Here is a 12,288-nt window from a genome sequence, read left to right on the forward strand (position 1 = left end):
TTTTTTTTCTTCACATTTTCTTTGATTTAACTTTAAAGATACTAAAGAGTTCAGTGCAGGCTCATGATGCCAGCACTTTTGAGGCTAAGGCTGAAGGATCTTGAGTTGGAAGCTAACCTGAGCTACATGACAAAACCTTGTCTAAAAATAAAGGCAGCAACGACAAAAAGATTAGAGAACAGAAACTCCACTTTTTTTTTTTTTTTACATTATTTCATTGCATGAGTTTGTTTGCCACAATCAAATTGGCAATGTCGTATCTTCCACCTGCGTTGATACCGCTCAGTTGAAAGAAGATACCACGGCTGTCTCCTCTTCCGAGAAGAAATAATAAATGTTGATCATTAACCGAAGAAATTACATCCCTTACAGGAATCTCACTTAATGCCTCACTTAAATGCAGACTTCCTTGCCTGCCCTCAGGTTCTCAGCTGAATTTGAAAGAAAAAAAAAAAGGGGGGGGGAGCTTCAAACAGAGTCCAGGCAAATAAATGGTTTTGTGGGATGACTGTGAGAACTGGTAGGCGGTTTCCCGGGCAGGGCGGACCGCCAGAACATCCCGGCTACATCTTCAGTCACTCGTTCTCCTCTCTGTTCTCCATCCTCTTTCTCCCTACACAGAACCAGCTCCGATCTCTCTCCACACCTGCCTTCCGCTTTTCCATCCCAGCCTCCTTGAACTTAGGAAATCAGCGTTCGCGTATCCACTCTGTGGCTGTGAAAGACCCCCACGGGGCTGCTGCCCCTCCCACCACCCGGCAGTAGGTGTTGGTCGAAGGCTGATGGGTGGCTAGCTGGAAGTGAAAGCTGAGTAAGCTTCTGGACTGCTCTTGCGCGCGGGGAGGCAACATCCGGAGGCAGGATCCGATCCGGTGTCTGCGTGGGTGGACTCTTACCCGCTCCCCGGGGGGCCTCGAGTTGAGCATCTGCAGACAGCAACTGACCACGGTCTCCCTGGGGCTGAGAGCAGGCACTCGTCTTTACAGCGCCCAACGACGCCTCCAACTCCCTCGCCATCCACACACGCGGTTCACGACCGCCCCTTAACCCGGGACTGACCCGGTTCCCTTCTAGACAGAGCCTACGTCCCGGGTCACGGGTCGTCCTCTGGAGGTGCGGCCGCGCCCTGCGCCTCTCAAACCGGCTCAGGAGGACCTCGGAGCGGCGGCGCGGGGCAGGGCCTGCTGGGGGGGAGCGCGGCGGCGGCCTCTCGGCGAGGGCTTTGCCAAGGTCACGGCCGCTCCTGGCGCGCCCGTGGGAGGCTCGGCGGCTCGGGAGGAGGACCGGCGAGTCCCGCGGGGCGCTGGCAGGGACGGCCCCCCACCGGCACGGCGCCCCGCCGCTTCCTCCGGGAGGTCCAGCCAGGGCTCGCGCGCCTCCAGGCCCCCGGGTACCTGCTGGCCAGCGGTCCGCGGTGAGAGTGGGGACTGGCTTTCTCATTTCATCCCCTCCGAGAGGGCAGGCAGCTGTGCCATCATCTGCCTCCGCTCCAGTAGCTCGGCTTACGGGCGGACGGGCACTATAGGCTAAGGGAATTTGGGGGGGGAAAAAGAAGTTACAGACAGCACCATCCCAGATCTTTATAAAAATAAGGGGGGGGGGGCGGCGTGTGTGTCTTTTCTCTCCAATTCTTTGCAAACTTTTCATCTCATGGGAAAGGGGGGGTGTGTGTATGAATGCCACTTGTGCATCCTGCCTCGTGAGCGGACATGCTGGTCCCCCGCCGCCAGGCGCTGTTACTGAACTAGGGGGACTTTCCCTCTTTCCCAAGGCTGCGGGGAGAGCCGGATCCCGGGTGCACAAGGTTCTTCCAGACCCGCCTCCCGGCTGCAGCCTGGATACTGGGAAAGCCCGTCGTCCTCGCGGTCCGGGATTTTCCCGGGCTTTCAGATCGGATGGAGTTTCCGGGTGCCCGGGGAAGGATCCTCGAGGGGTCCTGGGGTCCCGCAGCCACGGAGGAAGGTGGGGCTGGGGCGGGGGTTGGAACGGGCGGGGGTGGGTAGAGCAAGGCCGCCGAGCGTCGAGGTTGCTGAAAAGCGCTGAGCTAGCCTGATGCTCTCCTCTTCGCTCCTTCTGAAAGACTCCGCAGTGAGGCTTTAGCGTAACATTCACGGGAAGAGGTCTTTCTTCCATGCCCCACCGGACCATGGCAACTGAGGGAGTTGGGCAAAAGGATAATTTTGTCTTTGTTTCTTCCAAGTTTCTCTTCTCCTTGTACTAGCTTAGCGTAGAGTGTCTGTCAGGGAGAAAGGCTCTTTCGCAAAAATAGAAACTTCTTTCTTTCAGATTCACTCTTAGAGAACTTAGAGAGGAAGAGCTGGAGCAGGCGTTGGGGGTGGGATGGGAATTCAAGATTTTAGAGGGGAACCTTCCCTACCTCATCGAGTCAGAGGAACCTCCATTTACAGCCAGCATTGTCTTAAACAAAACAAAACAATCTCAAAAGTCGAGAAACCTTAAAGTCATGCGTGACCGCCACCGGGGAGCCATGCAAACTTCCTTTTTAAACCGTTTGGACACCTGGCTCTTTTTAGTAAAAACATCCCCGCGCATCTTCTCGTCTGTGACATTTGATACCAATCAGCTTTGTGCAAAAGCAGAGCTGTGTGGCCCTTCACTGGTTTCATGGGACACAGGAGTCAGGAGCAGCTTGCCCTGTGTGTGTAGTTGAGGTATCAATGATGCTTGTGTACCTAACACACCCACACATACCCCTCTTTTGTTCTCAGGAGAAGAGACAAGGCTCCACTGCCCTGATCTAGCTGTGGCCACTGGAAGGTTCTCAGGTGGGTGTGTGCCTCTTGGTATCCAGCATGCAAAAGGTTCCCAGTCTTGAGTGTGGAGTGCAGGACCTGGGTCTTTGGCTCAGGCCTCTTAGCAGCACTTGTTTTTTCATTTCATTCCTCTCCTTGCTGTAGAATAGTTTCTTTGCTAACGGTTATTGCCGTTTGTCAGACGTTAAGTGTTTTACAACCTTGTGATGTCAGATAGCAGAGTAATTAATAGACAGCACACATGGCCAGTGCTACTTTATGATCTCCAATTCCGTCTCATGCCACAAAAATCTGATGGTTTGTGGTTTGTGTAGATAAAAAAAAAAAAATCGTTAAATATTTGAATAGGTCTTAGTGGACGTGGTGTCGAGTTCGAAAGGCCCGTGGGACACAGTGAGAAGCTCCTCTCCTGCCCCTGGCCCTTGGTTTCCCCTTCCTGAGACAATCACTGTTACTACTGCTCAGCCCATTGGCCTTCTGTGTATTTTGTAACTGAAAACCAGCAGAGTTCAAGAACTTTTTTGAGGCCTCCACACACCAGTGACTTAAAAACAACGATAACAACAAGCAGCCAAACAAACAAAAAAGTATCGCTCGTCAATTCGTTATTTCAGTTGTTCCTCTCTGTCTTGCTGCTGAATACTGAGGTGACAAGGATCCAAGCTACTTTATAGAAAGTCTTCCTGCCTCTGGAGTTTGACACATAGATGGGTTTGTTTCTTGACCTTCATGACCCCTCAAACAACCTGCACAGTGGCCAGCGAATGGTAGGCCTCTGCTCATACTCTCACATGCAGGCGTAAGGATGTTTGGCATCTGTGGTAAGCCACGTTTTGGTTCACATCCCCCTGTGAGGCAGCGCTTCCCTCCTTGACAACGATGCTAGGTTCAGGTCCTGCTGGCCGCAGCACACATACTTCTGAGCCCCTCTTCTCTCAACTTCTATAGCTTGCAAAGTATATCATTAAACCCTGGAAGGGTGGCAGTTTGTGTGGTCCTAAGACACAGAGCACTGGAGTTTGGGTCCTGGCTTTGACACCTTGTTCTAGACCTGCACCCATCCTCTGTGTTCTACATGACTCCATCTCCCTCGCCTGGAAAGGGGTGATTCACAGGGCTGTTGTGAAGGTACAAGAGCTTAGCACAGAACCTGGCCCATGAAAGGCATATCGTAAGCAGAAGCCCTTCTGACTGCCAGAGTTTGCCATCATCTCATCTTAAGACAGGGGAATGCATCTGTCAGCTTAAGGTGAGGTAACAAACAGCCCCAAGAAGCTCAGGGAAGAATGGGTTTCGTGCTCATATGCTGTATGTCTTAGGCATTTGTCTTTGGCTTTTCCCCCTGGGTAGTAGTTCTTTAAGGACTGCTGATGTTAGGGCGAGAGATGCTGTGTTATGAATGAAGGTGAAACTGCACTTTAAAACGTCAGCTTGGTAGTAAGCTTCTGCACAGCTTCCACTTCTGACTCTGGTCGTGTTGACATGGTTAGTCATGGAAGCGGCCAGCAGTCCAAAGCAGGGGAGCCTTTTCAAAAGGGCCAGCTGGGGAATGGCAGGGAGCGAGGAGCAGAGGCAGCAAACACCCTACCTTGGTGTTTGCTGGAAGGGATCATAACTGTGGACTCAGAGGTTCACCAAGCCCTAAGAATGAATTCTCACCAAGACTACCGTGTGTCCCTGACTTTCTTTAAGATGCCAGCTTTCCCTTGATGGTGCCTTGGGTCCCAGGTGTGAGAGCCTACTTCCAGCAGATACTTTCGCCAAATGGATCTTCTCGAAAGACAGAACTGCAAACTCACAGGCTATATAAAGCAAACAAAACAACATTGAGCTGTCACCAAAAACACTGTATTTGGAAAAAAATACTCTTTTAATGTAGTTCTTGTGGAACTGGCAAAGCCCAAGGATGAGCTGCAATTGAAGCATTTCCTAGACAGAAATGGAGATGGTTCCCACTCTTTGTTTTTAAGCTCTTTGCTTAAAAAATCGTGTGTGTGTGTGTGTGTGTGTGTGTGTGTGTGTGTGTTGTATGCATTTACTACCCTCTTTGGTAAAGGCCTGTCATTAACCTACACTTTGCAAAGTAGGCTAGGCTAGCTGGCTCATAAGCCCGCAGGGACCTCCTCTCTTACCAGCACTGAGATTACAGGGCTGACATGCTCCTCAGTTTTTTTGTGTGAGTCCTGGGGACCGAGACACAGTCCTCACACTGGCAAGGCAAATGCCAGTGAGCCATCTTCCAAGTTCGCCATTTTATTTTGGTGCTTTAACTTGCAAGTGTAATGCAGTTTTATTGTAGAAAAAAATTTTTTTAAATAAACAAGGAATGTAGGTGGACAGTGGAGGTTACTCAAGAGTCATACCAATGAATTCCATTTATCAATTGCGAATTGCCTCATTGCATAAGTTAGTGTAATTATTCTCGTTCACGTTGTCTGCTTCTTGAGTCAGTGAGACTTTATTATCGTAATAAAAGTGCATTGAAAGGGCAGCGTGGGGTGGTTTCGGCAGTTCCACCCACTGCATGAGAGTTTATTCTTGGCGGCTTTCGTTTCAGTTCCTTTTTCCAGGATTGGCCCAAGACATTGAGGATTCCTCTCGCTGCTTTTGTTCTTTACCTTACATTTGAGGGTCTCTTCCCTTGTTAGGCAGTTCAGTATGCCGCAACAATGTCCAAGAGATAGGAATGCAAAATTAAAATGAAAGATGAGTTTCTAAGTCAACAAAAGACATTTTGCTTGGCTGTCCTTTATGAAATAAGCAAACGAAGCTTGATTTTAGCAGCATGGCTTTGTAAAGCAAAGAAGAAGTGATGTCGTTTTCTTTTTAGAGATTTCTTTGTTATGTAGTGTTCTGCCCCCTGCATGTGCGCCTGCAGGCCAGAAGAGGGCACCAGACCACATTGTGGGTATGTCTGTGTACCAGCTGTCTGCAGTACCCGAGGTTGCCAGAAGAGGGCAAACATCCTCTGCAGCTACAGAAGGTTGCAAGCCACCCCGTGGGAGCTGGGAATCTGACAAGGCCCCTGTGGAAGGAGAGCCGCAAGCAGCGGCCCCATCTCTCCAGGCCCCTGTGTAGAACCTTTAAGTTTCTTATTTTAAGAAGGCCTCACAATTTATCTTCATATTATAATGGAATTAATCGTCTCTATGTTTTTTTGTTTTTGTTTTTGTGTGTGTATGGCGCCAATTAAGCCCCAAACCAGTTTTCTTTTTGACAGTCTCACTAGGTGGCCCAGGCCGGGCTTGAACTCATCATGTTTTTGCCTTAATTTCTCAAAAGGGTTTACCGCCACGGCACGGCTTTTGGTTTGCATCACTATTTCAATGAGGAACAGACACACGGATCCTCTGCTCCCCCTAAATCACTGTCTTGTTAACAGCCGTCCACATGATGAGGACGGTCAAAGGAGAAACGAGACAAAGCGAGGGGAAGAGGGATAGCAGTCCGTGTAGGTTGTTCTCAGTCCCCTAACCACATGTGGGAACTAACCTGAGGTTTGACTGTTGCAGGCCGGGAGCATCATGTCCACCTTTGAAGACGCCGATACGGAAGAGACCGTCACATGTCTCCAGATGACGGTTTATCATCCGGGACAGCTGCAAAGTGGAATATTTAAGTCAATCAGGTTTTGCATCAAAGAGAAATTTCCTTCCATCGAGGTGGTGAAATTTGGACGGAATTCCAACATCTGTCGGTATACTTTTCAGGACAAGCAGGTTTCCCGGGTTCAGTTTGTTTTGCAGCCGTTTAAACAGTTCAACAGCTCAGTCCTCTCGTTTGAAATTAAAAACATGAGTAAGAAGACCAGCTTGATGGTGGACAATCAGGAGCTCGGCTACCTCAATAAGGTGGACCTGCCTTACAGGTGCATGCTCAGGTTCGGCGAGTATCAGTTCCTGCTGGAGAAGGAGGATGGAGAGTCAGTGGAATCCTTTGAGACTCAATTCATCTTGTCCCCGAGACCACTCCTGCAAGAAAATAACTGGCCAGCGCAGAGTCCCGTCCTCGAGGATGGGGGGTATTCCTCCTACTTCACCCATCGAACGTCTCCTACAGAAATGGATGAAAACGAATCGTGAACAGTATGCAAGGAGAGGAACACGAAGGATGAGGGCACCTGGCTAGGCACTTGCGAGCCGTTCTGCTTCTTTGGAGTTTGGGAGTGTAGTGTGCTGACTTTGGGTTTGGTAATAGCATCTGGGTATCTGTAGACCGTGTTAGTCATCAGCTTAGTCAGCTGATTTCATTCTGGACCTACAAAGAATTAAGTGCACACCTGTGAGGGTCGGTGTAGAAAGCCCATCTTCTGTGTAACGGGGTTCCCTTTTTTCTGCTTGATGTCACTCCTGTACTTAAGTTTTGGTAGCAGCCGTCTCTTGGCTTGGTCAGATCATTCCCCAGCAGCCTTTGTTTTTCAAGTTCAGAGCTGGGGCGGGTTGTTCGCTGGTGTCTGTGACACGCTAGTACCTGTAGAACCATAGTCCTGGGATGAGTTCCAGACTACTATTTGAGTCACTGTGGTTTCACTATGGAAAGACTTGAAAAATAACACCTTGATTTTCTTTCTACAGAATTATAATGCTCATTCCAACCATAGCAGTTTCGCTTTCCTGTATGTAGGGCCTACAATTAACATTTAAAAACATTGAAATTAAAATTAGTTTCTTACAAAACTGAAAAGGAATTTTATGTATATTACACATTTAAATGTTGCAGAAATCAAAATTTTCAGTAGCTTCTTTGCATCTGGTACTGTCAGAGCTCAGGCCCCTAGAGCTGCTTCTTTGAAACTTCTCAAAGAAGGAAAACTTTTGTTCTTAGGCTGCTGTATAGAAGTGCATATATGTGAATATTTATAATAAATGCTTAAATATTTCTAAGCTTTCAGTTTCACAAGAAGTTGTATTTATTTAAAAGATTCTTATTTAATTCATTTAGCTAGATTAAGATGAGTTTTAGTGAATGTTATGTTTAGAGGACCATAACCATCACAGCTAAGGTAAATTCTGGCATTACCAGGAAGTAAGGCTTTCTGTATAATTTCCTTGGTGAATGAAAGTTCATCCTGTAACTCGTACAGATTTTTTCTTTTGCAGTGGGGAGAAGTAAGGTGGGGCTAGCTAACCACAGACATATCTTATTTTTGTTTTTGTGACTACATCTTGATTTGAAGATCAGGCTGGCCTTGAACTTGTGATCCTCGTGAATCAGGCCCTGATTGTTGTGATAACGGATGTGCACCCCATGCCTAGTATAATGTACTTTATTTCTGCAACAACCCTTTGAAACTATTTCTAATGAACATTTAAGCCTGGGTCCATGTGAATGATGTCTGCACTATGCCTCCTGGTGTGGCTCACCAGTCACTCCTAGCCTGCAAAGGACGGCCTGTCCCAGCCCTTGGATTGTTGCTATGGGCACCATTTTTTCTCTGTGCTAGGTGCCCAGATGCCTGTTTCACTTCTCATCTAGTTTTCCTGCTGACTCCTGTGGTAAGCGAAGAATGGCCCACAGATGTCCAGGTGTCTATGTGCTAACTGCCAGAACCTGTGAATATGTCATGACACAGCAGAGACAAACGCATGCAGCAGAATGACTTGAAGTTGCTCATTAGATTACCTTAAAGAGATCATCTTGGATTATCCCAGACTCAGTTAATAACAGGGTCCTTAAAGGCAGGAGGGGTAAAACAGATGATACCAGATGGATGAGGCATGAGAGGGACTGGACTTGGCCAGCTGGTAAGGGCTTTGCATTTGGAGGAAGGAGACCATGAACCAAGGAAAGCTGCAGCACCTTGAAGCCAGAAAATATGCATAAGCATCTACGTGCTGGAGAGGACAGAGAGACCTCAGTAAGAATTTAATCCTGAGGACTCTTTAGTCCGATGACAGCTGCCGTTGACTTCTGACCCATAGAACGTTAAGATTTTATACCTGTGCTGCAAATTACAGCAATCTATTACAGCAGCAAAGAGAAAACAAAAATACTCCCTGTTATATAAGGGTATTGTCTTAGTTTTTCTATCGCTGTGAAGAGGCACAATGATCAAGACTACTTATAAAAGGAAGCATTAGCCACGCTCAGCAGCGCGAACCTGTGATCCCAGCACTCAGGAAGGCAGAGGCAAGTGGATCTTTGTGAGTTCAAGGACAGCCTGGTCTACAAAGTGAGTCCAGGACAGCCAAGGCTACACAGAGAAACCCTGTCCCAGGGGGAGAAAAGTAAATAAAAGAAGTATTTAATTGGAGAGCTGGCTTACAGTTTTAGAAGATGTGTCTATGGTCATCATAGTGGGGCATGGGGTGGCAAGCCAGTAGGTGCGGCTCTGGAGCAGCAACTGAGAGTTCACAGCTTGATCCAAAGGTCAAAGGTAAAGAGAGGAAGACTGGGCCTGACTTGCTTGGGCTTTTGAAATCTCAAAGCCCTCCCACAGTGATGTACCTCCTTCAACAAAGCAACACCTCCCAATCCTTCCTCAGCAGTCCACAAGCTGGGGACGTTCTCATTGAACCCACCGCAGGTGTACACTGTCATTTCTCGCCACAGTCCATCAATGGCCTCCATTACACCACTTTGTTTTCGGACTATACCTTCTTTTCTGATGCAAATTTGCAAACTAGATCACTTAGCCTGTTAAAAGTGCTCGCGGTGAGTGTAATAGTGTTTGGTTACAAAAAATAAAACCCCTCCTGGGCTATTCAATCATAGAGGGGATTCTCAAAGGGAAACCAAAGTCCCTCACAGAAAAAAAAAAAAAAAAAAAAAAAAAAGGAAGGAAGGAAGGAATGCTGCAGGTTTGCAGTGAGATTGCACTACCCAGCCTCATTCCTTGGCCTGTGGTGACCCCAGTCTTCACACACGTGACTTAGACATGGCCACCAGGAACTTGCAAGATTTGCCTACATTTGTGGCTCAGAGAGCCAGACCTCCCTGGCTCAGTTCTTGACAGGGTTGTTATGCCCAAGTCTCACAGACCCCAGAGACCACCCAGGAGCTGATTCTGATGCAAATGCAGTAAGGTCTTTATTTCAAGCTTGAGCTGGGGGTCCACACCATCACCGCCACAGTCACTGACACAGTCACTGTCACACTGGTTCTCCAGTGTAGAGCCCCGGGCTCAGGGAGAGGGGGTTTTTATCGGAGTTACAGCAAGATCCGGGGAATTCCAGCTTGGCAGTTCTAGGATTGATTGACATTTAGCAAATACCGGGTGTCAAGAGGGCCAAACCGTAATTGTTTTACCCATTGTAAAGAACCCCCGGCAAACTCTAGGTCTTCACTGATTAGCCGTTGCTAGGGGTGATGGTTAAATATTACCAGACGTGAGTGGTCGAAGCATCTTTTTTTGTTTTTTTTCTTCTTTTTGAAACTGGAGTTCATGTCCAGGTCATTTACCCTTAAGGCGGAGTTTCTTTTTCAGGCCTCACAGGGTAAGCTCCACTGAGGTGCCCAAGCCTCCACCAACCAACCCTCTGAAGGTAACACAATCACACTCTAAAACAGCAGCCTTGTGGGTGACCGTGTAGGGATTAAAAAGCATTTTCTGACAACAACAGCTACAACAAAATCGCCATAGCAGAGTGGAAATGAGGACAAAGGGAAAGTGGTGTCTGGTGCAACGTATGTGTAGCTAAGTGAAATTTTCAGCACGGGTCTTAAGGACTCCGCCTCTAGGGGTCAGCACGTGGCTTTTAAAGGGGCATGTCAGCTGGTGACAGTATCACACCCAACGGGCTGGCAAAAGCGAACTCACGTGGCATGTGACTTTTAGTTTTTTATTTTTAAAAAAATCTATGTATTTTTTTTTTTTTAAAATACACAGTGGGTAAGTGGGTAAGTGGTGTATGTGGGTAAGTGCTAGAGTTACAGGCAGTTGTTTGTGTGCTTAGGACTGAGCTTGGGTCCTCGGCAAAAACAGTGGTCAAGTCCCTCTTAACTGCTGAGTCATCTTTCCAGGCTCTAGCATAGGGTTAATTTTTTTTTTTTTTAAATAGATTTCTGTGTGTGAAGACTTACACACGTGAATTGGTAGAGGTCAGAGGTCAACTTTGGAGATCAGTTATCTTCTTCCACATAGGAGTTTTACAACCACTCTCTAGAAAATTCTATTTCTATATGAAACGCCTTGACTGACAGGCAGAAGCTCTAACATGAATAAAGGTTATTTGTTTCAGTGGGCATAGGATGGGGGTATTCATCCAACATGTACTTTAAAAAATAACTGATATATGCAGATAATATCTTCGTGTTACAGAAAACTAGCCATAACCTTACTGTCAGGAGATACTGTTGGTAGTCTGAGTAGCAGCTGCCTCTATGTTACCTAATGGTTCTTTTGTTTTTTTTTTTTTTTCTAGTTAGTGTTCATCTACATCCTTGATTGTTAGTTGGGAATGAAGGAGGTGTGGTTACCACTGCTCAAAAGCCCAAATCGTGGTAAAACAGAAAACTCCTGAGGTTAGATGGATTGTAAATTATGACAGTGGAACACATCTTAGGCCTCCTTAGGACATTGTGCTGCTCAAATTCGTTCCCTGAGGAAGACAAACAACACATACCACTCTTCCCAAAGCCCCAACCACAAAGCAAGGTGTGATTCCCACCGAGTTCATTCTGGGAGGCCTGTGAGCTTATTAGCCTTCCAGACAGGGCAGTGGGTAAGAGGTACCCCGAAGGAGCAGGGGTGGCCTTAGGCCCTACTACAAGGAAGGTGTGTTCCATCTAGGATGGATAATGACTCCTCTGCGGTCATATAGATGGAACCGGTTCCCACTAACCCCTACCCCGGCATCCCAGTCTTTCCTCACTTCTGTATTCTCACTCTCCCTGAAGCCAAGTGCACTGAAGGTAGAATTGCATACAACTGGTTAGGAGGAAAGGATACATATGTGGGTGAGGGTCCCAAGACCCTTCCCAAACCCCCCCCCCCCAGTGAAGGAAGTCAGCAGTCAACAAGGTCAGCTCTGATGTTCTTTCATGGCAGGCCACAGATGATTTGATGACGAGAGCAGTTTAGTTCAGAGGTGTTGACACAAAACCCACAAATCTCAACTCAAAGGCGATGAGAAATCATTTTATTCTGGAGCCAAAGATGAGTGACCGTGGCCTGGGAATACAGATTTAGGTTATCCTAAATCCCATGCATCAGCTTGGAAGCAGTTTCATGAAGTTTGTATAGTAACAGAATAAGGAAAGTCATCAATCAAGGTGCTTTTCAAATGCACTGCTATAAACATTGCGTGGGTGGTTGCAGCACAGTGGAAAAACCTGCTGGAAGCCTCAGATGCGAGTTGATGACTCTTAATAACCTTTCGGTTGGTGGGAAATTAGGGTGCTTGTTAATAGACTCCAAAAGGTTTTATCTGTAGTCAGGACCTTAGGTTCTTACATAGAGGGCAGCAACGGTGGCTATTCAGTGGTCTAAAAATAGCTCGGGATAAATTGCAGTTCGTCTCTGGACCTGCAACATTCTAAACTCCACAGTCACGGAAGGGTTTGGCTTCTGTCC

The 12,288-nt window shown here is 47.4% G+C and overlaps 1 protein-coding gene across 3 annotated transcripts; it reads left to right on the plus strand.

The window, feature by feature from the left end:
• Positions 1 to 892: 892 nt before the first annotated feature.
• On the plus strand, positions 893 to 7,657 carry Tifa (TRAF interacting protein with forkhead associated domain). Of its 3 annotated transcripts, none has more exons than XM_055628223.1 (3): positions 893 to 1,414; positions 2,730 to 2,786; positions 6,287 to 7,657. In XM_055628223.1, the coding sequence occupies exon 3, from the start codon at positions 6,299 to 6,301 to the stop codon at positions 6,854 to 6,856; it is 558 nt and encodes a 185-aa protein (XP_055484198.1). In that variant the 5' UTR covers positions 893 to 1,414; positions 2,730 to 2,786; positions 6,287 to 6,298; the 3' UTR covers positions 6,857 to 7,657. The 3 variants fall into 3 exon arrangements, with proteins under 3 accessions (XP_055484198.1, XP_055484200.1, XP_055484199.1); XM_055628225.1 differs by lacking the exon at positions 893 to 1,414 and adding an exon at positions 1,797 to 1,962; XM_055628224.1 differs by lacking the exon at positions 893 to 1,414 and having other exon boundaries at positions 2,674 to 2,786.
• The last annotated feature ends 4,631 nt before the right edge of the window (positions 7,658 to 12,288 follow it).

The sequence above is a fragment of the Psammomys obesus genome, unplaced genomic scaffold, assembly GCF_907164565.1.
Source record: "Psammomys obesus unplaced genomic scaffold, mPsaObe1.curated_primary_1811, whole genome shotgun sequence".
Classification (NCBI taxonomy): Eukaryota; Metazoa; Chordata; class Mammalia; order Rodentia; family Muridae; genus Psammomys; species Psammomys obesus.